General features: G+C 56.5%; 1 protein-coding gene across 4 annotated transcripts; it reads left to right on the top strand.

Annotated features, from left to right (window-relative positions):
* Positions 1-106: 106 nt before the first annotated feature.
* On the top strand, positions 107-24,732 carry MVP (major vault protein). Of its 4 annotated transcripts, none has more exons than XM_066275631.1 (16): positions 107-366; positions 5,344-5,490; positions 8,559-8,704; positions 8,894-9,089; positions 12,704-12,827; positions 12,933-13,064; positions 14,001-14,095; positions 14,394-14,630; positions 16,734-17,015; positions 17,454-17,698; positions 17,791-17,988; positions 19,031-19,417; positions 20,159-20,275; positions 20,444-20,570; positions 23,586-23,774; positions 24,471-24,732. In XM_066275631.1, exons 2-16 carry the CDS (start codon positions 5,407-5,409, stop codon positions 24,684-24,686), a joined length of 2,775 nt encoding a protein of 924 aa, XP_066131728.1. In that variant the 5' UTR covers positions 107-366; positions 5,344-5,406; the 3' UTR covers positions 24,687-24,732. The 4 variants fall into 4 exon arrangements, with proteins under 4 accessions (XP_066131728.1, XP_066131732.1, XP_066131731.1 ...); XM_066275634.1 differs by having other exon boundaries at positions 348-366; positions 5,366-5,490; XM_066275632.1 differs by lacking the exon at positions 107-366 and adding an exon at positions 3,885-4,021.
* Positions 24,733-24,740: the final 8 nt, after the last annotated feature.

Genomic DNA, 24,740 nt, shown 5'->3' with positions numbered 1-24,740 from the left:
CCAAACAGCTGTGGAGAGGCAGTGTTTTCCTCACCCCTGCGGGCAAGTTAGAGCCTGAAGGAGCAGAGGTGAACTCAGTCAACAGTGCCTCGGGTCCGCTGAATCTTTCCCGGTCTCTCTCACGCGAGGCCAGCTGGCTCGGAAGTGGGGATTCCCGAGTGTTAAGTGAGCTGCAGTACCTTCAGCAGCAGCCAAGGCCGCCAGAGGAAGAAAGAGCCGCTGCAAGGGCCCTTTAAATGCCCAAGCCCCGCCCCTGAGCCTGCCCTGCCCGCTGCTTCCCGGCAGTGATCCCTTGGGTTAGTTTGTGTGTTTCCTCATTCTGGGGAGTCCGTGCAGTCAGCCCCGCTTCTGCATATGAATCTGCATGTGAGTATCGAACTGGTCCCCAAACCCTGAGTCAGTGGTAGGGCCTTGTGTCCCTCTCCAGCCCTGGCCTGCCTTCTACGGCCTTTCTGAAGCAGAGTGGGGAGAAGGTGGGTGTGTTACCAGAAAGGGGACCTGGCCCTCTGGGGCTGCTTGGGGCCAGCTGGAAGTGTGTGGGTTCTTGACTTTGTGCAGGAGAGATTCCACCAGGTGAGCCCAGGGTTTTGAGAGTCTGTTAAAGCTAGGGACAGGGAAACGAGGCCTAGAGCAGAAGCCACAGGAGAAAGACTAGGCGGGGTGCTCTGGCTGGCTAGAAACCTTACGGGAAAGAAATGAGATTATAAAGAAATGAGAAGTTGGGGAAAAGGGGGCCTTGGAGGCAGGTTCATAGGGTTAGCACAAAATGAGCTCCTGCTGGCCGTTGCTCCCCTGGTTGCAAGTCTCATGGGGACCCTTAAAATTCAGGAGATACATGCCTGTGGGCATGGGGAAGGGAAAGGCAGGGTCCTGGGGAGGGCACTGGGTCCTCTGTTTTGAGGGTTTAAAGACTAGGAGTTTAGGGGAGGATTTCAATAGAATATTCCTTAGCTCCCCCCATACCTTTTAGGGTGTGGTCTTCACTGGGCAGCCCCAGAGCAGGGCGTCCCCAGGCACAGCAGCCGGTCCTGGGTCCCGGACAGTACCCAGCCCCACCAAGTCCTCGTTCTGGACTTGGGTGGGGGTGAGACCTGGGAGTGCTCCCAGCTCAGCCCTGGCGTGGCCCTCCTGGTTCTGCTGCTTTTCTGGGCCGGGAGCTAAAATTCAGCTGAAGCCTAGATGTCATCTCCTGGGAGGCAATCTGTAAATCCCTCGGCCAGTGTATTTGGCTGTCTCAGTTCCCCAGGCCACTTGCCAAAGACTATCCCTAGTTCCTTACCGTCCTTCTCATTTGGAGGACGGGCCTTGGGAGGTGTTGCTTTCCTTGTTGGAATTTTTTGTCTTTGACATAAAGGTAGATCCATTTGTCACCTCGGCCACACCCCTCACCTCCAAAATCTCTGCACTCTGATAAGTTCCCACTTCAGAAGGAGGAACCGGAAGTTTAAGGGGGCCATGTCCACTCCCTCATGGAATGAGATTGGACCCTGCTGTACTCCTCTGCCTTCTAGCCTGGGGACTTGAGCTCTTAGAACGTGAGATCCCTCAACTTTGCCAAATACTGAGGTTTAAGCCACTAGCAGAGAGATCTTAAGGCAGGCTTGATTCCCAGAAGGTGTGGCGTTTGGTAAGCAAGGCTGTTCTTTTTCTCTGTGAGGAAAAAGTGGGAAACAGAAAGCCCATTGGGACCACCAGCCTGCAATCCTGGGGTCTTAAATCTCAGGAGTGAACCATGGAGGGTCGGAGGGGGTCGTAGCTAGGACAGGTGTCCCCTGAATTCTGCTCCCTGCCTGGGTGGATACCTGGGTTATAGAGGAAAGGCTATCTGTGAGGAAGGCTACCAACTTGAGTCCCTGAAAACTCCTGCTTGCTTCTGCCGGACACGCAAGGCACCCAGCCTGTCTGGGGGTGGTGCTTTGTGCGCAGGGCAGCCGCCTGGAGTGGATGGCTTAGGGCCAGTTTGAGGGCTCCCTGGTAACTCAGGCCTCCTTGTTGGGCGCTACCCTCGAAGCTTGCAGAAAATGGTCACCTTTGAACGGCCATTGTCGCTATTTCCTGGACAGTACCCAGCCCCACCCAAGTCCTTGTTCTAGGTTTAGAATCTCATTGACATTTGTGCCTGAGAAGCCAAGCTGCCTCCTAGTTTGGGGCTGAGCCCAGGGACGGGGAATTCTGGCTTTCGCCTTTGATCATTCTGTGATCCTAAGGAAGTTCCTTAACTTCTAGGTTCTTGTGAGGATTAGATGAGTTAATTAAAGGTACTCGGTACAATGCCTGACACAGATTAAGCTGTTCATAAGTGGGAATTGTTATCCAGGGTTACTTGCTGATAAAGTTCCGGAGTCTCCTAGAAACCTCAGCCCATTGGGTCTAGGGTGAGACCTGGAGTACTCCCAGCTCAGCCCTGTGGCCTGGACTAGGTTAGACAACACTGCTCTGGGTCAGGGGTTCGGAAGTTCAGTTCCTGGGTCACTTCGAATCTAGGCAATCCTTGCCTTCAGTGATTGGTGTTAACTGGCAGCAAATAGGAGGTCAGATGGAGGTGGACAAGAGGCATTGTGAATGGGCAGAGCTGCTCCTCCCACAAAGTGGCCCGTTGGGCTGGAGCTCAGATAAGATTGTCCTATGTTTTGAAACCACTCATCTCTGGGGATTGATCTCATTGGTCTGGGGTGGGATCCAAGCATTGCTATATTTAAATACTTTTATTGATTTTACAGAGACAGGAGAGAAAGGGGAGCATGGAATGGGAAGTAACAACTCATAGTTGTTTCAGGCTAGTTGTTCATTGCTTGCTTGCGGTATGTGCCTTGACCAGGGAAGCCCGGGGTTTCGAACCGGCAACCTTGGCATTCGAGGCTGAAGGTTTATCCACTGCGCCACCACAGGCCAGGCAGCATTGCTATATTTAAAAGCTCTCCCGACCTGCCTGACCTGTGATGGCGCAGTGGATAAAGCATCGACCTGGAATGCTGAGGTCGCCGGTTCGAAACCCCGGGCTTGCCTGGTCAAGGCACATATGGGAGTTGATGCTTCCAGCTCCTCCCCCCTTCTCTCTCTCTCTCTTTCTCTCTCTCTCTCCCTCTCTCTCTCCTCTCTAAAATGAATAAATAAATTTAAAAAATTTAAAAAAAAAAAAAAAAAAAGCTCTCCCGACCTGACCAGTGGTGGCGCAGAGGACAGAGCATCGGACTGGGACATGGAGGACCCGGTTCAAGACCCCAACGTCGCCAGCTTGAGTGTGGGCTCATCGGGTTGGAGCAAGGCTCACCAGCTTGAGCTTAAGGTCGCTGGCTCGAGCAAGGGGTCACTCAGTCTGCTGTAGCCCCCAGTCAAGGCACGTATGGGAGAGCACTCAACTCTAACAACTAAGGAGACTAAGGAGCCGCAACAAAGAATTGATGCTTCTCATCTCTCTCCCTTCCTGCCTGTCTGTCCCTATCTGACTCTTTCTGTCTCTGTTGCAAAAAAAAAAAAAAAAGGCCCTGGCCGGTTGGCTCAGCGGTAGAGCGTCGGCCTGGCGTGCGGGGGACCCGGGTTCGATTCCCGGCCAGGGCACATAGGAGAAGCGCCCATTTGCTTCTCCACTCCCACCCCCTCCTTCCTCTCTGTCTCTCTCTTCCCCTCCTGCAGCCAAGGCTCCATTGGAGCAAAGATAGCCCGGGCGCTGGGGATGGCTCCTTGGCCTCTGCCCCAGGCGCTAGAGTGGCTCTGGTCGCGGCAGAGCGACGCCCCGGAGGGGCAGAGCATCGCCCCCTGGTGGGCAGAGCGTCGCCCCTGGTGGGCGTGCCGGGTGGATCCCGGTCGGGCGCATGCGGGAGTCTGTCTGACTGTCTCTCCCCGTTTCCAGCTTCAGAAAAATACAAAAAAAAAAAAAAAAAAAGGATAAAAGCTCTCCCGGACTCCTTGTGCAAGAAGAGTTCAGTTCTCTCACTGTCTGCAGGAGCTTGAGCCACTCGCTAGCCTCTGAGCCGCGCTCTCCTACACTCTGAGGAAGGGATACAACTGGCTGCTCCTTAAGGTTAGAGACGGGAGGATGCCCAGGAGGGAGAAGAATGAACAAGCGCTCAGACTGCAGGCCGGCTCAGGGGAAGGGAACCCCGTTCTGTCTCCCCAGCCCCTCCGGCCAGGCAGTCCGCTTTCCAGCTCAGCCCCTCTGCCCCAGGTTCTGCGTCTCGGTCCAGGCAGGCCTGCAGCTGCAGGCGAGCTAGGTGACCTGGCTGTGCTACCACCGCCGTCTCCACCAAGCTTAGGTTTAGAACAAGGTACGGGAGGGTCAGCATAAACAGGCGCTCATCCTGAACACAGCAGGCCCCATACGCAGGCCCCGCAGAGAGGCCGTTTCACCAGACAGCCTCCCGGCCTAGGGAAATTATTCCCCGCGTTAGGGACTAGAGTGGGAATTCTTGAGGACTTGTCTCACATAAGCCATTTAGCAGCAAGCTTTTAGGAACGCTTCTTCCTATCTCCAGGTGATTCTAATGTACAGCCAGGGCTGAGAGTAGCTAATTTAGACTAAGGCTGCTCGTCCTGGCTGGCTGGCTCAGTTGGTTAGACTAGACCTAGAGCATCGGCTGGAAGCACAGAGGTTGCTGGTTCAATCCCCGGTCTGGGCACAAAGGAATAGTTTGATGTTCCAGTTTCTCTAATATAAAAATAAAATAAAAAATAAATAGACTAAGGCTGCTCGTACCTTAATGCAAGCCCGAGTCATTGGGGTTTAGTTAAGATGCCAACTGATGGGGCAGCTCTCGGGTGGGGCGGAAGATTCTGTGTTACCAACAGGCTTCGAGGCAAGGCCGTTGTTGCTGTTCACTTCAGACCAGCGTGCCTTGTGGCTGGTAACTTGGGTATCTTTGAGATTCACCATCAGCCACTCACAGTGGACCCTGAAGATTTCTGATACATAGTGACTCATCATTAATCGTCACTGCTGTAGCATACATAGGTTTACCTTTGAGGCAAGACACGGGTGTTAACTAGAGGATGAACCCAGCTTCTCCTTACAGGGTGTGGTGTTCTTTGCTCATCTACCCGTTAGTCCTCCTTCTTTGTGTGTAAGGGGGGCGAGGATGTGGTGCAGCCAGGAGGCTGCTGGTCGCCAGGACTGGGTTCAAGCTGACTGGTTCTCACAGGAGCCTCGTGACACTTGAGGGACATGTGTTCGGGCAAGTCTGGACATGTTCCCAGAGAGCAGACTAGGGGAGACCCCAGAAGCAGGCACCGAAGGGGAGGCCTTGGTAGATTTTGGGAGTTGGGGCCAAGGGCAGGGCCTTCCAAAAGTAACCATTGTCTTTTGAGGACCCTAATCTATTGGAAGTAAAATCCTCTAACTGTATGTAGGTCATCTGGTAAACCACAAAAGTCTAAATCTGCAACTTGTCACAAACATGGTGCCAGAGTCCAATGGCTTCTCTGGATCCCCCGAGAGGCCCTGTAGAGAAACTCACTTCTGTGGCTGCTGAGCGAAGAGGCAAAGTCTGTTCTTGGGTGAGTCTGGCAGAGAGTCTGAGTGGAGGGTACAGCTTTAGAGCGTGGGGAATGGGTGGTCGGGGAGGTAAGACCAAGTCCCGGTACTGAAACGAGGGTAGGTGGCAAGGGGTTGGCCTCAGAGCACGGCAGGAGCCCAGTTTGATCAGTGAAAGGATGACTCTCGGCTGAGTCACTGAGCTGGGCCTGGCTCTCAACCCCCCTGGCTGCGCCCAGCTGGGGTGACAGATGGTGGACAGGCCTCAGCCTTAGGGGGTGGGGAGGCGGGTCATCCATCAAGGAGCCAATGGGGCGCTGTTTCCAGAGCCCACTTCCCAGCCTTGCATAACCTGCCGTTCGTTCAGTGCTTCCCTGTGGGGCCTCCCAGAGCCCAGTCCCTACCTCTGCCCACAGCCCTAGCTCCCCCCCACACCCCAATCTGGCTTCCTGTCCAGGCGTCCACCCTGCAGAGAACCTGGCAAAGAAGTAGCTGGAAAAGGCTTCATTTGGCAGTCAGATGCCCCTCTCTTCGCTGTCCTTCTAGCCCCACAGCTGGGGTGACACACAGCCTTTCACATTCCTGACCAGTAACAGGAAGGGTTGAGAGGCCAGTGAGTGGGAGCCTCTGGTGCTAGGTCACGTGCCCTAAGTGGATGGGGAAGTGGTCTCGGGCCAGACTCTGCTCAACAGTAAGACAGTGGTTTTGAAGAGCCAGGCTCTGTTCCAATTGCTTTGTGATGAACTCATCCCTCTTAACTTGGGTACATGCCCTATCCATTCCCAGTTTACGGGTACAGGGAAGGCAAGGGACTTATCTAAGATCACCCATCCAGTAAAGGTTAGAACCACGATCCAGGCGGTTCTAGCGCCGGGGTACCATGTCAGGGAGCAACCTCAGGGACTGGAGGCACAGCTGAGCAGGATGGGGCTGTACAGAGGAAGGAAAGAGAAGGTCCAGCTAAGAGTGAGGATGGGAACGGAACCCCAAAGCAGAGCGCCATCCCTAGCATTTTCAAACACTATCTGAAATCAACAGAAGAGGGAGCTCTGGCTTTAGAAGAACCATTCTCCTACAAATTAGGGGGAATTCACTTCACATTTTTAAAAGGAGCAACAGAAAAGTATCAAGGTCAAATCCCATACAAAGTTGCAAGATAAAAGAATGAGGAGCCCCGATAACATCCTGCTGATGTGAAAACTGTACCAGAAAAACAGATCAAAACTGGAACCTCTCTTAAGATGAAGTAAGACATTAAGGAAACAATTCAAGGCAGGCAAGCAGCAGATCAGATCTGTCAGGAAGCCCGTGCCTCTGCACCGCTAACCACTGTGCGTGCTGCGCAGGGAGGCAGCCCGTCCAGATTCCTGGCCAGAGAGGCCGCTAACTCGCTGTGTGGCCTTCAATGACTCATTGTCCCTTTCTGGGATTCAGCTACTTAGAGCTACACTGTCTAACATGGGGTCAACTGGCCACACTTGGCTATCACTGTTCTTACAAAACAACGTATGCATCTTATTTGGCTTTTAATTTGTGTGGGGAGTAGCTTTTTTTGTTTTTTACTTTTTTTTTACACTTGGCTATTTTAATTAAAATATGAAATTTACTTTCTCAGTTATACTAGCCATATTTTGGGTGTTCAGTCACCACATGTGGCCAATTCAAAGGCAGCTCAGATTTAGAGTTTCCATCATTGTAGAAAGTCCTGCTTGATGCTGCTGAGTTCAAGTGCTTTAAACAGTAGCCAGACAGGTGGTTGGTATGAGTGCAGCAGCCCTGGGGTAAGACAGCAGGGAGTGGTGGGGACTGTGGTCAGCAGGTAAACCTGTGTCCCATCCAAAGGGCACAGCTGCAGGTCAGTGTCCAGCAGGGCTGTGGCCTTAGCCTAGCCAGTTTTGCTCTGAGGGAATGAAGGGTTCGCCTAGCTCAAGAAAAGCATGACTTGAGGGTTTGTGAAAACTCCTAATTTCTAAACCCCAAAAAGTGAAATTTCACAGATTACATAGGTCAAGTAAAACTCTTGGGCCTCGCCTTGACCCTGTAAGGTCGTGGCCCCTGCCTCTCTCTCCTGTGCAGTTCTCCTTCCCTGCGCCCCATTTCTCGAGTGGGAGCTGGGTGAAGCGCGGTAGGGTGCTCCGAAAACTGGTCTGACCAAAGTCTCAGCAGACAAGGCGCTGAGTTGCTTACTCAACTTGGCTCCCTTTGTGTGACTCAAGGGCACATGTTGTCCAAAGTCCGTGCTGAAGGCGGTGATGGGGGGTTAGGTAGGAGGTGTGGCTTCCTTCATGGGGTCGAGCTCTGGGTGGAGCCACCCAGGATTCAGATGCAGGGAGAGTGGATGGGTGGGACACAGTACTCATTGCCCCCTTCGATTCACCCCCACCCCGCCTCTGGACAGCAGGGAGTTGAGGATGGCAATGGACCAGAGAGAAAGGGGAGAAAAGAATGAATTTGTCTGTTCCCAGTCCCGCTGGTTCTACAGGGCATCAGTTCCCTGAGATTCCAGGACGGCTTACAGTGCAGGTGTGGGGGTGGAGAGCCCACAAATACTATGCAAATGTTCTGGGACTGCGGGCTAACATTTGAATATTGCTGATGTCCCCCGGAGCCCCTGGTAAAAGGCTGACTGCTCTGGGAGGGGCCCCTGAACCCCGCTGTGCTGGGCAAAGGCCACAGCACCTCCAGAGACTGGCCCGCAGGCCCAGCTCCCACACCGCGGGGGGCTGGACATCGGGAAAGTGCTCGCAGTTGGGGCGGTGGAGCTGACCACGAGGAGAGGAGCGGAAGGATCCGCGGGGAGCAGCTCTTGGCAGGACTGCCATCTGGAGGCGCTGTGCCGGCCTGGGTGGGAAGGAGGGGAAGAAGGGGCCGGAGCAGCTCTTGGCAGGACTGCCATCTGGAGGCGCTGTGCTGGCCTGGGTGGGAAGGAGGGGAAGGAGGGGAAGAAGTGAAGGGTGGAATAATCTGAGCTGGAGGAGGAAGGGTCCTTCCCTCTGTCACCAGCCAATTTTCAGGGTCCGGCCTGCCTCCTCCTAGGCCCCCTGTGTTCATCTTGTCCCCCCTCCTCACCTGTCTGTCCCTACATGCGCAGCCCTGGGGACAGGCGGTAACCATGGTAACGGAAGAGTCCATCATCCGCATCCCGCCCTACCACTACATCCACGTGCTGGAGCAGAACAGCAATGTGTCCCGCGTGGAGGTCGGCCCGAAGACTTACATCCGGCAGGACAATGAGAGGTTGGTGTCGGGACTGGGCGGCGTGGGCACCCGGGGCTGAGGAGGGCCTGCTGGTCCGGCTGGCACGGTCACCCATCTCTTCTGCGGCTGGTCCTCCCTAGAATCGCTGGGCGCTTTCTTTCCCATTCATTATCCCCTTTGGGGGTGGGTATCTTCTGGGTTTTCATCCCACTTCCCACTCTCCAACAGGGTCCTGTTTGCCCCCGTGCGCATGGTGACTGTCCCCCCACGCCACTACTGCACGGTGGCCAACCCGGTGTCCCGGGATGCCCAGGGCGCCGTGCTGCTGGATGTCACCGGGCAAGTGCGGCTTCGCCACGCAGACCTGGAGATCCGGCTGGCCCAGGACCCCTTCCCTCTGTACCCAGGGGAGATCCTGGAAAAGGTACCCACTCTACCCGTCCTGCCACCTCGTCCTAGGCCTCCACACTGCCTTCTGGAGGGAAAACACACTGGGACTGGGGGGGGGGCGGTGACAATTCCTGGTTGTCATCAGGGTAGAATTGATTCACTGCCCCTCCACTGACCTGCCCCGAACACCCCCTTCCTCCTCGTGTGCCCACAGCAGACTCGCCCCTCTTTAGAGAGCTGTCAGCCCGTCTCCCTGCTAAGTCAGCCAGGCTCCAGAGCCTGCTGGGAGCTCCTGGCCGGTCTGGCGCTAAGTGACTCGGGCCAGCAGTGAGCATGCTGTTCACTGGGACTGCCTGGACAGTGGTGGGCATGACGGCGGTGGGGGACCGGATGAGGCCCAGGGGGAAGGCACTGAAGGCTGGCGCCTGTACTGGCCCGTGTCCTCGTTGCACCCAGGCCCTGGGCCTGAGCAAGTGGGCCTCCCATCTTCACTTCCGTAACCGTGCTAGCTGTTTCCTGCTTTACTTTTCCTGCTTACCCTTTGGTGACAACTTGCGCTTGATGTTCTCTGCCCTATTCCCTCCGTGGCCCCTGCCCCCACCTCCGCTGTACCCCATCTGGCAAAGCCCCGGGACATCTGGACCGCAGGCCCATGGACAGTTGGTCTGTGTCCGTCAGTCCTTCCCACCACACCCATCGCTGCTCTGCGCTCTTACTAAACGTGTCTTCGCATTTTGCTCTGCAGTCTTCTCTCCATCTCCTTAGAGGTCGCCCCTCCGCCCCGCCCTCTGTGCCCCCGGCTCCTGTCCTGAGCCTCCTGTGTGCCCTCTCAGGCTTCCGTAGTCTATCTGAAGACACTCACCCTCCAGGCAAGACATGTTGACAGCTTAGGTGGGGTGACGGCCGGGGCACAGGTGCAGTGAGACGGGGTTTGCGATGGGACGGATGAGTGGTGACAGGGCCGATGCCAGAGGAGGGGCCCGCACGGGGCTGAGTGCTCTTCCCGTGATGCTCCCCGGCTCCTCCCACACCTTTATCAAAAGCCAGCTCTTCCTTTGAGCCCCAGTTCAAATGGCACTTTCTGAGGACCTTCCCTAACTTCTCCTTCATCTGAACTTCTGCAACCTCTCCCCCCAACACTGTCCACAGTCCGCGTGGAGAGAACGGTCTGTGTCTGTGTCTTGTCACCTGCTGGCACTTAAACTCAGGGCTGACCGGGGTGTCCTGCCCCGCCACAACCAGCTGAGTGCCATGCACCTGTAAGGTGTGCAGGGAAGGGCTTGCCAGGGCACTAAACCCCCAGCTCCACCCCTCTCCAACCCAGTGTTGGTCAGTGGGCACACTCAGAGCACACCCAGCCAAGGGCTACCCGCCCAGAGCACACCCAGCCCAGGGCCACCCGCCCAGGGCACACCCAGCCCAGGGCCGCCCGCCCAGAGCACACCCAGCCCAGGGCCGACCACCCAGGGCACACCCAGCCCAGGGCCGCCCACCCAGGGCACACACAGCCCAGGGCCGCCCACCCAGGGCACACACAGCCCAGGGCCACACACCCAGAGCACACACAGCCCAGGGCCACCCACCCAGGGCACACACAGCCCAGGGCCACCCACCCAGGGCACACCCAGCCCAGGGCCGCCCACCCAGGGCACACACAGCCCAGGGCCGCCCACCCAGGGCCGCCCACCCAGGGCACACCCACCCAGGGCCGCCCACCCAGGGCACACACAGCCCAGGGCCACACACCCAGAGCACACACAGCCCAGGGCCACCCACCCAGAGCACACACAGCCCAGGGCCACCCACCCAGGGCACACCCAGCCCAGGGCCGCCCACCCAGGGCACACCCAGCCCAGGGCCGCCCACCCAGGACACACACAGCCCAGGGCCGCCCACCCAGGGCCGCCCACCCAGGGCACACCCAGCCCAGGGCCGCCCACCCAGGGCACACCCGCCCAGGGCCGCCCACCCAGGGCACACACAGCCCAGGGCCGCCCACCCAGGGCACACCCACCCAGGGCCGCCCACCCAGGGCACACCCACCCAGGGCCGCCCACCCAGGGCACACCCGCCCAGGGCCGCCCACCCAGGGCACACCCGCCCAGGGCCGCCCACCCGGGCACACCCAGCCCAGGGCCGCCCACCCAGGGCACACCCAGCCCAGGGCCGCCCACCCAGGGCACACCCAGCCCAGGGCCGCCCACCCAGGGCACACCCAGCCCAGGGCCGCCCACCCAGGGCACACCCAGCCCAGGGCCGCCCACCCAGGGCACACCCAGCCCAGGGCCGCCCACCCAGGGCCACACACCCAGGGCACACACAGCCCAGGGCCTCCCACCCAGGGCCACCCACCCAGGGCCACCCACCCAGGGCACACCCAGCCCAGGGCACACCCAGCCCAGGGCCACCCACCCAGGGCACACCCAGCCCAGGGCCGCCCACCCAGGGCACACGCAGCCCAGTGCCGCCCACCCAGGGCACACCCAGCCCAGGGCACACCCAGCCCAGGGCCGCCCAGCAGCATGTACGCTTCCTTAAAGACTGAGGTTCAAGTCCTCATTCTGTTCCTTACTTGTGGTGTGACCTTGATCATGTTCCTTAACCTCTCAGCCTCTCTTTTCTTACTTTTCTGCCTCCTTCAGATCAAAGATCAAGTGAAGTCCTATCCGTAGAAACACTTCTACAAACTTCCGAGAGGTTTGGCTACTTGTTTCCAGGCCCCACTTCCCGATGGAAGGAGATGTGATGGCTGGAGTACAATGGCTACCTTGTGACCATGAGGCAAACTTGAAAACAAAGCCACATGCTTTCAGTGTGTCTGTTACTGCAATTTCTTTCTACCTTCCTACTTCCTTATGCTTCCTAGAGGCCTCCAGTAAACACTAAGCCATGAGATACTCATTTATTCAACTTTCCAGATATTTCTCCCACTTATCCCATCAAGCCCTCTACACACTTTCCCCCCTAAGTTGCTAGTTCAAAACAACTTCAAAGTAGGCCCTGGCCAGTTCGCTCAGTGATAGAGTGTCGGCCTGGCGTGCGGGAGTCCCGGGTTCGATTCCTGGCCAGGGCACACAGGAGAAGCGCCCATCTGCTTCTCCACCCCTTCCCCTCTCCTTCCTCTCTGTCTCTCTCTTCCCCTCCCACAGCCAAGGCTCCATTGGAGCAAAGTTGGCCCGGGTGCTGAGGATGGCTCTGTGGCCTCTGCCTCAGGCGCTAGAATGGCTCTGGTCGCAACAGAGCGATGCCCCAGATGGGCAGAGCATCGCCCCCTGGTGGGCATGCCGGGTGGATCCCGGTCGGGCGCATGCAGGAGTCTGTCTGACTGCCTCCCCGTTTCCAACTTCAGAAAAATACGAAAAAAACAAACAAACAAAAAAAACCCACCCAACTTCGAAGCACTTCCTCCGGAGGGATGTGTGTCCTTGGCCCCTCAGCAGTGGCATCCTCTTGCTCTGTGGGCGCTGTCTTGGTTCTTCAGCCCAGCGGGCTTTGGGACTCCTCCTGTCTATCGTGTACGTCCTACTCTGGGTCTCACCTTGAGACAAGTGTAAGGATGGAAGACGTGGATTCTGACCTCCAGGGTCCGAGGTCTGACTCCTGGGGTCCCAGCACGGAGTACCCTACGATCCCCCTTCTCCCTGTTAGGACATCACCCCACTGCAGGTGGTTCTGCCCAACACGGCGCTCCATCTGAAGGCGTTGCTGGATTTTGAGGATAGCAATGGAGACAAGGTGGTCGCAGGAGACGAGTGGCTGTTTGAAGGGCCTGGTAAGTTCTCTCCATTGGGCTGGAGCCGGGACGACAGGCTTCCTGCCTTCCCGTCATACCCTGCTCTCTTCTGACCCTCCCCTCTGCCTCCTCCTCCCTTCCAAGGCACATACATCCCACAGAAGGAGGTGGAGGTCGTGGAGATCATTCAGGCCACGATCATCAGGCAGAACCAGGCTCTGCGGCTGAGGGCCCGCAAAGAGTGCCGGGACCGGGACAACAAGCAGAGGGTGACAGGTGAGGGGCCCGGCGGGCTGTGGCTCTGACCTCCTCGGCTGCAGGGGAGGGAGGGGAAGGTTAGGCAAGGCCACTTATAAGTGGCTGCAGCCTGGGCGGAAGTGCTTCTCTGGACTCTGATACGCTGTTGGGGGGGGCTGCCCACAGCTACCTCCCCACTCAGGTGACGTCCTGGTGGGGACGTCATGCAAGTGACGTCCCAGCTCTGCTCCTGTGATCATGGACATGTTGACACGCCTCTTCCCTGCCCCCACCGCCCCCACCCTTTACCATGAGCTGGAGGCCGTGGCCATGTCTGTTCCTCGATCAGCAAAGCAGGTGTCCACATGCAGTTGGCAATTGTGATGCATTCACAGTATCTTAAATGCAGTGCTTACCGTATGCCAGGCACCATTCAAAACGCTTTACAAAGAATGACTTATGTGGTCCGCAGAAACCTTGCATCAGTACCGTTCTCACTCCTTTCCCATATAACAGAAGCGGCGCCCAGGGATGAGGCTGTGTGCCTGGGCTTAGGGCAGGACGGGCACGGCCCGGGCACTCTCGCTGCCTCGGCAAACTGAATGACACACGCGACTCCAGTAGACACCGTCTGCCGCTCACTTAATGGGAAGGAACCAAGTTGGTCTTTGGAGATTAGAGGAGTTATAGCAGCAACTTGGACACTTAAAAGGACTTTTTTTTATTCTCTTGGCTTGAGATTAGTTTCCCTCTAGCAGGCAGGCAGGCAGGCAGGCAGGAAGGAAGGAAGGAAGGAAGGAAGGAAGGAAGGAAGGAAGGAAGGAAGGAAAGAGGGAAAGAAGGAAAGACAAGGGCTCCTGTCAAGCCCTGAGCCTGGGAACAGTGTCATCTCCTTGCCTACAAAGTCCTTCAGGAAAGGGCTGCTGGGGAGCAGGCGTGGGTGACCTTTGACCCTTACACTCCCCCGTGGCGCAGGAGAAGAATGGCTGGTCCGCACCGTGGGTGCCTACCTCCCGGCCGTGTTTGAGGAGGTCCTGGATTTGGTGGATGCGGTGATCCTGACAGAAAAGGTCGGTGCTCTGGCGGATGTGGGGCAAGGGCCCTGGGGGAGGGGACGCTCGGGACAGCAGAGGTGGTGGAGACACAAAGCGCAAAAGGGAAGCGGGGTTTCTAGGGCCACTGGAGGGAAATTTCACAGGTCAGGTAACCTGGGGAGTATCTTGGGCCATCTGAAAGGGTAAAAAGTCCTCCGGGGTTAGTAGAAATTGGCACTGAGACCTGGGAGCATTTGGTGGCCAACTGGCTTCCCAGGTCCCCCGAGGAAGTTGGAAGCGGGTTTACTCCGACACCTGGTGTCTTGCTTTGCAGACCGCCCTGCACCTGCGGGCCCTGCAGAACTTCCGAGACCTGAGGGGAGTGACCCGCCGCACTGGGGAGGAGTGGCTGGTGACAGTGCAGGACACGGAGGCCCACGTGCCAGATGTCTATGAGGAGGTGCTGGGGGTTGTGCCTATCACCACCTTGGGTCCCCGCAACTACTGTGTCATTCTCGACCCAGTCGGAGTGGATGGCAAGAACCAGCTAGGGCAGAAGCTGGTGGTCAAGGTAAGTGCCGGCACCTGCCCGGAGCGTGAACGCCCTTGCCTAGCATAGGGGCCGCAGACCTCTCTCCTCTCCTCCCGCCCTGGGGGCATGTTCTGGAAATGCCGGGCTTGTCATGGCCCTCTCTGTGCCTCTGCACACTACGTTCTGGCTCTGAGACCCGAACCCATTGACTTCCCGGGCAGCCCCGCCCTTAGGGCACACGCTGCTGCTCTGGGAGCGCATCCCTGGCCCCGCCCCGCGCCACGGGCCAGGAGACTCTTCCTCTCGTATTTCCAGGAATTCGGTCATCCTGCATAGAACACATCTCTTGGTTTACCCTTCTCCCCAGCCCCTGCCTCATCCCTTCTTGAAACCATACAAAGGATTAGCAGGGCGCGGCAAACTTTTCTATAAAGTTTTGGCCTTTGTGATCAGTGAAATTTCTGTAGCAACCACTCCGCTCTGCCGTTCTATGCAAGCGGCATAGGTAGCTTGTCAGCCGACGAGTGCCGCCGTGGTCCTGTAACATTTCTGCCCGTTGCAGAAACAGGCAGAAAAAGTAGAAACAACCCAAATGTCTATCAGTTGATGAATGGATAAAATATTGTGGTATAAAAAGAAATGAACATGAACTGAAGTTCATATACTTATGATCAGCATGCTACAACATGGAGAAACTTAAACATCACACTAAGAAACCAGACATAAAAGTTCACATGTTGCCTGACAGGGCGGTGGCGCAGTGGATAGAGCATCGGACTGGGATGTGGAGGACCCAGGTTCGAGACCCCGAGATCACCAGCTTGAGTGTGGGCTCATCTGGTTTGAGCAAAGCTCACCAGATTGGACCCAAGGTCGCTGGCTCGAGCAAGGGGTCACTTGGTCTGCTGTAGCCCCACGGTCAAGGCACATATGAGAAAGCAATCAATGAACAACTAAGGTGTTGCAACGAAAAACTAATGATTGATGATTCTCATCTCTCTCCGTTCCTTTCAGTCTGTCCCTATCTATCCCTCTCTCTGACTCTCTCTCTGTCTCTGTAAAAAAAAAAAAAAAAAAGTTCACATGTTGTATGACTCCATGTATATGAAATGTCCAGAATAAGTAACTTCATAGAGACAGAAAGTAGGTTGATGGGGGGTGGGATGGGGCAGTAACTACTATGGGCTACAGTGTTTCTTTTCAGGGTGATGAAAATATTCTGGAATTAGACTGTGGTGATTGTTGGACAAGTCTGTGGATATACTAAAACAACTGAATTATATACTTTAAATGGGTAATTTTTTTTTTTTATTGAGAGGAAGAGAGATAGTGAGACAGACTCCCAAATGCGCTCTGACCAGGATCCACCCGAAAACCCCTATCTGAGCCCGATGCTCAAATCAACTGTGCTATTTTTAGCAGCAGAGGCCAACACTCATACCAATCAAGCTGTAGGAGGGGAGAAGGAGAGAAGGGAGAGATAGAGGGGGAGAGAAGCAGATGGTCGCTTCTATTGTGTGCCCTGACTGGGAATGGAACCTGGGATGTCCATATGCCAGGCTGATGCTCTATCCACTGAACCACCAGCCAGGCCCTAAATGGGTAAATTTTATGGCATGTGGATTACATCTCAAGTACATACAGGGATGGGTAAAAGTAGGTTAATCATAAACAGTACAATAATAATTTAAGAATAAACTCTGTGTTTGCTGTACTCACAACTGTAAATCTACCTTTGCCCACTCCTGTATTTTTTTAAAAGGCAGCAGGCCAGATTTGGCCCAAAGACCAGAATTTGCCAATGCCCAGATCACACCATCCAAAGTAAACAAAACATAGGAGAAATGAAGAGTAACGATATGCTGATTCTTAATGCTATGTTGAGCTTGTGAGGATCCAGGTCCTGGCAGTTCACAGACTCTTTTAAAGGCAGGTCTGACCAGAGAAGATCTGCAGGCGTGTGTATGAGCCTCATGGTCCAGATGACACTTCGCTGTATTATAACACGGGGGCGGGGAGACTGCTTTTCTGGGCTCCTGTCCTCATCATGAGCCCACAGCCGCATGGAGCTGGGAGAGGTGCCAACAGAGGCACCCGCCACCCTGTGTGGCAGCTGCTCCTAACCCTGTGTCTCCCCACTAGGGAGAGAAGTCCTTTTTCCTCCAGCCGGGAGAGAGGCTGGAACGAGGTATCCAGGATGTGTACGTGCTGACGGAGCAGCAGGGGCTTCTGCTGAAGGCCCTGCAGCCCCTGGAGGAGGGGGAAGAGGAGGACAAGGTCTCACACAAGGCCGGCGACCACTGGCTCATCCGCGGACCCCTGGAGTATGTGCCCTCTGCCAAGGTGGAGGTGGTGGAGGAGCGCCAGGCCATCCCCCTGGACGAGAACGAGGGCATCTACGTGCAGGACGTCAAGACCGGAAAGGTAACGGCGAGGGCTGGGCACTGTCACTGCTGGGTGGCCATGGCGGTGGCTTGCTCTGGGCAAGTGGACGATGCCGATGGGGACAGGTGCGTGGTGGAGGTGGCGAGGGACTTCAACAGCCTTGAGCCACTGGCTGGTAGGAGTGCGGGCACCCTGTGGAGAATCTGCCCCTCTCCTGAAACCCTGCCCCAGCCCCACATCTCCGACCTCCTTCTCTAAGAGTCCATCCTGGAAGTTGAGCTCAGAATCCAGGCGGTGTTAGTGGGGACTGTTTCCCAGGCTTGGCTCTGTCCCTAGGACATGGTCCAAGCTGCCCCATGAAGGAAAGTTCTGGAAAAAATAACATCAAGTTATCCAAGCTCTGCTCCAGGACTGCTGTGTGGGTCTCTCTCCCTCTGCCATCCGCAGTAACACCCCCCCTCGGCCTCCTCTGCCCAGGTGCGCGCTGTGATTGGAAGCACCTACATGCTGACCCAGGACGAGGTCCTGTGGGAGAAGGAGCTGCCGCCCGGCGTGGAGGAGCTGCTAAACAAGGGGCAGGACCCTCTGGCGGACAGGGGCCAGATGGACAGGACCAAGGCCGCCCAGCCCTCCGCCCCCCGGAACAAGACCCGCGTGGTCAGCTACCGCGTCCCTCACAACGCGGCGGTGCAGGTGTACGACTACAGAGAGAAGAGGGCTCGGTAAGGGGTAAGGGCGGTAAGGGTGGGCTGGGGGAGGTGCACAGCGGGCGGCCGGAGGGGCTCCCGGTGTCTGACTCCGGCTCCCTCCGCAGCGTGGTATTTGGGCCCGAGCTGGTGACGCTGGGGCCTGAGGAGCAGTTCACGGTGTTGTCCCTCTCTGCCGGGCGGCCCAAGCGTCCCCACGCCCGCCGGGCGCTCTGCCTGCTGCTCGGGCCTGACTTCTTCACAGATGTCATCACCATCGAAACCGCGGACCACGCCAGGCTGCAGCTGCAGCTGGCGTATAACTGGTAAGGGCCCGGGGAGGGAGCGAGGGCTTCTGCCCAGCAGCCCCCGGAGGACCCCGAGAACAGGAACTGCTCCCCTGAAGCGCAGGGCTGAGAACGAGGCGGAACACCTGAGTCTACGCTCAGGCGGCCGAGGGACACGCAGGGACTCCTGAAAATCCAGTCTGACGCCCCAGGGCACCGACAGGGACGACGGGGGCTCACCTCCAGGGAGCAGGATTCAGGGGACATGATAGGAGAACACTGCCCAGCTCAACTCCCAGCACGTGTTCAGCCAAACGTAACTGCAAGGCTATAAAAAGATGGATCAGACGGTACCAGCAGTGGGCAGTGTGGAGGGAGGCCAGCAGCGCACGCGCTGAGCCTCCGCCTGGGTCTGCATCCCAGCACGGCCCTTCGCTAGCTGCAGGTCTGAGCCGGGGACTTGGCACCTTCCTCAGGTTCCCCATCTGTAAGATGAGGGTGACACGTGACCTTCAGTTTCACAGGCTGAGGAAAGGATGCAGTGAGCATAAGAACAATACCCTCCCTGAATGTAGTTAAGGTCGAATGGCAGCAACTAGACATGGAGAAGACACGTCACGCCCAGAAGTGATGTTTGACCCCATCCCAGGAGGTGTCCATCGGCTCTTGGCTGAGTGGCCAGGACCATGACAGAGGCCGATGAGGCGCTGATATCTTTGGGGCATGACAGCTCAGAGCATAGACCCTGGAAGCCACACTGCCTGGTTTCAACTTTCTGGCTTGCCATGTATTGCGTGACTCTGGGCCTGTCATTTAACTGCCTGAACCTCTATTTTCTCATCTGTAAAATGGGGATAATTTTCCTCCCCATCTCATAGAATGATTGAGGAAATGAGATAGAAACACATGTCAAGTCCTCAGGACTTCACCTGGCATGTGCTGGGCACTAGTCAGCTCAGCACTCTCTGTCCTGGAGTGCCCGGCCTGACCACAGAGGGTGGGTGTCAGAATCCTCTTCAAAGACGAGAGACTTGTATCCTTCAGGAAAGTGCTTCCCTGTTCTGGGCCTCTTTGCTCACAGGCACTTTGAGCTGCGTGACCGGAAGGACCCCCAGGAGACAGCCAAGCTCTTCTCGGTGCCTGACTTCGTGGGGGACGCCTGCAAGGCCATAGCGTCCCGGGTGCGGGGGGCTGTGGCTTCTGTCACCTTCGATGACTTCCATAAGAACTCAGCCCGCATCATTCGCACTGCCGTCTTTGGCTTTGAGACTGTGGGGGCCAAGGGCCTCAGTGGTGAGACCGTGCCCCAGCCCCGGGACCGGGCCATCTTCCCCCAAAACGGGCTGGTGGTTAGCAGCGTGGATGTGCAGTCGGTGGAGCCTGTGGACCAGAGGACCCGGGACGCCCTGCAGCGCAGTGTTCAGCTGGCCATTGAGATCACCACCAACTCCCAGGAGGCGGCTGCCAAGTGAGTGAGGGCAGCTGCCCATAGTGCCCACCAGGGGCCAGACCTCTCCTGGGTCTCCATCTCTAGCCCACTGCTGGGCCCCACGTAACACGCTGTTCCCTGCTGGTCAGTCCATTGTGATGTACCCAGCATATTGTATGGCCCACTTAAAGCGTGACTAGGTGCCACCCCTGCTCTTGTGGCCATTCACCTTGCTTGTGCCAGAACCCAAACTCATTTCCGCAGTCTTCCCAGCTCCGGAGTCCATCCCTGCCCCCAGCCCCCCACCTCACCGCCCGCCCTCTTCCCGGGCCACCAGCTCCTTCTGCCCCTCCGGGGCTCCGTGAGGTGGAAGGCCTTCTGCACGGGCTGCTCCCTGCGCTCAACGTTCTCCCCTTGGGCGCTTCAGGACAGGCTCCGCCCTGGGCCTAGGCTTGAAGGTCCCCTCCTTGGAGAGCCTTTGCTTTCTACCCGAACGGAAGCAGCACCCTCTTTGCCAAATTGTTATCTCGCCACTCATTTTCAGGGAACTTGTCATTGTCTGAAATCACCCTCGAGAACTTGTTTCTTTCCCCGCTGGACCGTAAGCAGAGTGAAAGCAGGGGCCTTGGTCCTGACTGCATCCCCACGGGTCAGGTTCGGCCCTGGGCACCCTGTAGATTGGCAGACCCAGGCCTTTGAGCTCCTGTGGCAGCTCTGGCCCCACACGAGCATCTTCTCTGTCCCCACACGGGCGTCTTCTCTGTCCCCTCTCCCACCCAGGCACGAGGCTCAGAGACTAGAACAAGAAGCTCGTGGCCGGCTGGAGCGGCAGAAGATCTTGGACCAATCAGAAGCTGAGAAAGCTCGCAAGGACCTCCTGGAACTGGAAGCTCTGAGGTGGGTCAAGAACTAAAGGAAAAGGTGGCCGCAAGGGTCCTGGCAAAGCAGCTGGTGGTGGTAGGGGCCAGGGGTGTTGTGAAAGCTGCTGCAGAGTAAGTCAGGGTGGAGGAGGGCAGGGCTGGGCTTCCCCGGGCCTCACCTGACTGTGGGGCTGGCTGTCCCCAGCACTGCGGTGGAGAGCACCGGGACCGCCAAGGCTGAGGCTGAGTCCCGGGCGGAGGCGCTGCGCATCGAGGGAGAGGGCTCCGTGCTGCAGGCGAAGCTGAAGGCAGAGGCCTTGGCTATTGAGACGGTGAGTGGGGCAGCGGCCCCTAGGAGGGGGCCTTGGGGTCTGGAAGGGGCCCAGTCCCTACAATCCCTGAAGCCGAGCAGGATATCAAGTCCTGTATGGTAAGGCTCCATTTAAATACTCTGTAGTTTATAACATCCTTTGCCCTCCATCGGTTCGCTTAGTACCTGCCTGCAAGACCAAGGCAATTACGATATCCACCTGGAGTGCACTCCGTAATGGATAGCGTTGTGCCAGGTAGTGCGGATGTTTTACAGGCACGACCTTATTTAATGTTGGAACGAGGTCCCAACCTTATTTAATGTTGGAAATCCACTAAAGGTTGGGGGTTGCATTTTACAGATGAGAGGACTAAGGCTTAGATTAAGTGGCTCCCACGAGTCTCTATCTAAAAGACAGCCTAGCCAGGATTCACACTGAACTGCCTATAATTCCATGCCTTCCATCCAGTGGTGGAATTCAACTAATTTAACAACCGGTTCTCTGCCCTAATGACCATTTTAAGTATAAAAAAATGATATACTGAAAGTTAGTATATTATTTCATGCATTTAATACTTAAATTTAAGAGCCTAGCCAGGCGGTGGCTCAGTAGATAGAGTGTCAGACTGGGACGCGGAGGACCCCAGTTTGAGACCCCGAGGTCTCCAGCTTGAGCGCAGGCTTATCGGGTTTGAGCAAGGCTCACCAGCTTGAGCCCAAGGTTGCTGGCTAGAGCAAGGGGTTACTCAGTCTGCTGTAGCCCCCCAGTCAAGGCACATATGAGAAATCAATCAATGGACAACTAAGGAACCGCAATGAAGAATTGATGTTTCTCATCTCCCCTCCTGTCTGTCTGTCCCTATCTGTCCCTCTCTCTGACTCTTTTTGTCTCTGCCACAAAAAAAAAAAACTTAAATAAGAGCAATAAAAGCGGCACACAAAACTAGATTATAAGAAAGTTTTTTTTTTGTTTGTTTGTTTTTTTTGTTTGTTTTTTTTTTCATTTTTCTGAAGCTGGAAACAGGGAGAGACAGTCAGACAGACTCCCGCATGCGCCCGACCGGGATCCACCCGGCACGCCCACCAGGGGCGACGCTCTGCCCACCAGGGGGCGATGCTCTGCCCATCCTGGGCGTCGCCATGTTGCGACCAGAGCCACTCTAGCGCCTGAGGCAGAGGCCACAGAGCCATCCCCAGCGCCCGGGCCATCTTTGCTCCAATGGAGCCTTGGCTGCGGGAGGGGACGAGAGAGACAGAGAGGAGAGCACGGCGGAGGGGTGGAGAAGCAAATGGGCGCTTCTCCTGTGTGCCCTGGCCGGGAATCGAACCCGGGTCCTCTGCACGCTAGGCCGACGCTCTACCGCTGAGCCAACCGGCCAGGGCCAGATTATAAGAAAGTTTTAAAATATTAATGAAAAAATATTAATAATACCTGACACAAAAACAATAAAACTGTTACTTAAGATATCCATATTGCTTCTTTCTTTCTTTTTTTTTTTTTTTTTTTGTATTTTTCTGAAGCTGGAAACGGGGAGAGACAGTCAGACAGACTCCCGCATGCGCCCGACCGGGATCCACCCGGCATGCCCACCAGGGGCAACGCTCTGCCCACCAGGGGGCGATGCTCTGCCCCTCCGGGGCATCTCTCTGCCGCGACCAGAACCACTCTAGCACCTGGGGCAGAGGCCAAGGAGCCATCTCCAGTGCCCGGGCCATCTTTGCTCCAATGGAGCCTTGGCTGCCGGAGGGGAAGAGAGAGACAGAGAGGAACAGAGAGGAAGGAGGGGGGGGGTGGAGAAGCAAATGGACGCTTCTCCTATATGCCCTGGCCAGGAATCGAACCCGGGTCCCCCACACGCCAGGCCAACGCTCTACCGCTGAGCCAACCGGCCAGGGCCCATATTGCTTCTTGATTGGCGTCCTCACTTGCAATTTTTTTCACCTATGGACGGAATGAATTCTACAGGTGCTTAGAATACGCTGTTGCACAGATGAACGTTAGAAAAGAGTAGAAAAGAGCCAGTAGAAAAGAGTTAGAAAAGAGCCAATCCGTGCCAGTTGGCTCAGCGGTAGAGCATCGGCCTGGCATGTGGAAGTCCCAGGTTCGATTCCCAGTCAGGGCACACAGGAGAAGTGCCCATCTGCTTCTCCACCCTTCCTTCTCCTCTTCTCTATATCTCTCTTTCCCTCCTGCAGCCAAGGTTCCATTGGTGCAAAGTTGGCCCAGGCGGTGAGGATGGCTCCATGGCCTCCGCCTCAGGCACTAGAATGGCTCCCGTTGCAATAGAGCAACACCCCAGATGGGCAGAGCATCGCCCCCTGGTGGGCATGCCGGGTGGATCTCAGTCGGGCGCATGTGGGAGTCTGTCTGCCTCCCCACTTCTAACTTCAGAAAAATTAAAAAAAAAAAGAGTAAGGAATTTAAATCTGTGATTTCCACATTGGGTGGCTGGCCAGGCGCCCACCTTAGAGAGAACCCTGATGACAAGTGCCATTTTTTTTTTTTTTTGCATTTTTCCGAAGCTGGAAACGGGGAGGCAGTCAGACAGACTCCCGCATGAGCCCGACCAGGATCCACCCGGCATGCCCACCAGGGGGCGATGCTCTGCCCCTCTGCTGCATCGCTCTGTTGCGGCCAGAGCCATTCTAGCGCCTGAGGCAGAGGCCATCTTTGCTCCAATGGAGCCTTGGCTGCAGGAGGGGAAGAAAGAGACAGAGAGGAAGGAGAGGGGGAGGTGGAGAAGCAGATGGGCGCTTCTCCTGTGTGACCTGGCCGGGAATCGAACCCGGGACTCCTGCACGCCAGGCTGACGCTCTACCACTAAGCCAACCGGCCAGGGCCGACAAGTGCCATTTTTAACAACTAGTTTGCCAAACTCAACAAAAAATTAGGTATCGGTTCTACCGAACCAGTGCAAACCAGCTGAATCCCACCCCTGGTTCCACCTCATCTCCCTCGGGCTTGCTGGCTAGGTGACTTGGCCGACTGTCCCCAGGGGCCATGTGATTGAAAGAAGGCTGCCTTGTCCCCTTCCAGGAGGCCGAGCTCCAGCGGGTCCAGAAGGTCCGAGAGCTCGAGCTGGTGTTCGCCCGGGCCCAGCTGGAGCTGGAGGTGAGCAAGGCCCAGCAGCTGGCCGAGGTGGAGGTGAAGAAGTTCACACAGATGACGGAGGCCCTGGGCCCCAGCACCATCAGGGACCTAGCCGTGGCCGGGCCGGAGATGCAGGTGAGAGCAGGGTGGGGGGAGCATGGGGTGGGGGTTGTCGTGGGACCATATTTGGAACCACGAAGAGAGAGCTGGGGAGGCAAGTACAACATCTTAGATGGGGGCAGGGGGGTGAAGTGAGGTGGTGGTGGAACTGTCCCCTGTATCCCAGGTCCTGACCTGAGTCTGGTGTGGTATCGGCACTCTACTAGACTCAGCAGTGAACTGGAGCTTCTGGGGGGACAATAAACAGATGGGACATCAGTTGATGAAAGCTTTGAAGAAAGCCAAGTGGGGTGAAAGAGGAGGTGACATTTCCAATTAGTTGGTCTAAGGAGGGTCACTTGGAGGAGGGAATTCTTGAGCACTATGCAGAGTTGACAAGAGCCGCCCAGGAGAGGGTCCAAGTGCAAAAATACAAAGAGAATGAAACATGGTACATTTAAGGGACAGAAAGGCCTGGGCAGCAGAGGGTGGAGCGGTGAACTCCTGGAGGCTGCTGCAGGGCAAGGCCAGAGCTGTGAGGCCGTCTAGGACCCAGAGGGTGGAACCGCCAGGCTTCCCTTCTGCTGGCCCCTGACCGCTATCTAGTCTATGAGGACGGCTTGGGTGGTAACTGCAGGGTCAAATCAGAGTGGATGGTAGCCCCCCACCCCCCAAAGAGGCAGCCAAGGGGATGAGAGAAGAGACCAGAGTCTAATGAACGTCTTCTTGCAGGTGAAACTGCTTCAGGGTCTGGGCCTGAAATCAACCCTCATCACTGATGGCTCCACTCCTATCAACCTCTTCAGCACAGCCTTGGGGCTGCTTGGGCTGGGGTCTGAGGCCCCGACCCCAGCCAAAAAGGTGGCCAAAGGGCCTGGCCCTGAGGAAGGCTTTCTCCAGTCCTCTCCTGCCCCTCCAGGCTTGGGAAGCAACTACATTGTGCCTTAGCTGCACACGGTGTCAGCAAATAAAACTTACACTCTGAGCACTTCAACCCTCTTC

The sequence above is a fragment of the Saccopteryx bilineata genome, chromosome 4 (genome assembly GCF_036850765.1).
Source record: "Saccopteryx bilineata isolate mSacBil1 chromosome 4, mSacBil1_pri_phased_curated, whole genome shotgun sequence".
Classification (NCBI taxonomy): domain Eukaryota; kingdom Metazoa; phylum Chordata; class Mammalia; order Chiroptera; family Emballonuridae; genus Saccopteryx; species Saccopteryx bilineata.
This window is presented reverse-complemented; position numbering and strand designations above follow the sequence as displayed.

What these genes read in the sequence shown, in the direction of transcription:
- MVP (XM_066275631.1), top strand. Translation starts at nt 5,407, where the DNA reads ATGGCTTCTCTGGATCCCCCGAGAGGCCCTGTAGAGAAACTCACTTCT. An exon ending in TACAGAGAGAAGAGGGCTCG is followed by an intron (nt 17,699 to 17,790) that starts GTAAGGGGTAAG and finishes CTCCCTCCGCAG; the next exon opens with CGTGGTATTTGGGCCCGAGC. An exon ending in TGGCCGGGCCGGAGATGCAG is followed by an intron (nt 23,775 to 24,470) that starts GTGAGAGCAGGG and finishes GTCTTCTTGCAG; the next exon opens with GTGAAACTGCTTCAGGGTCT.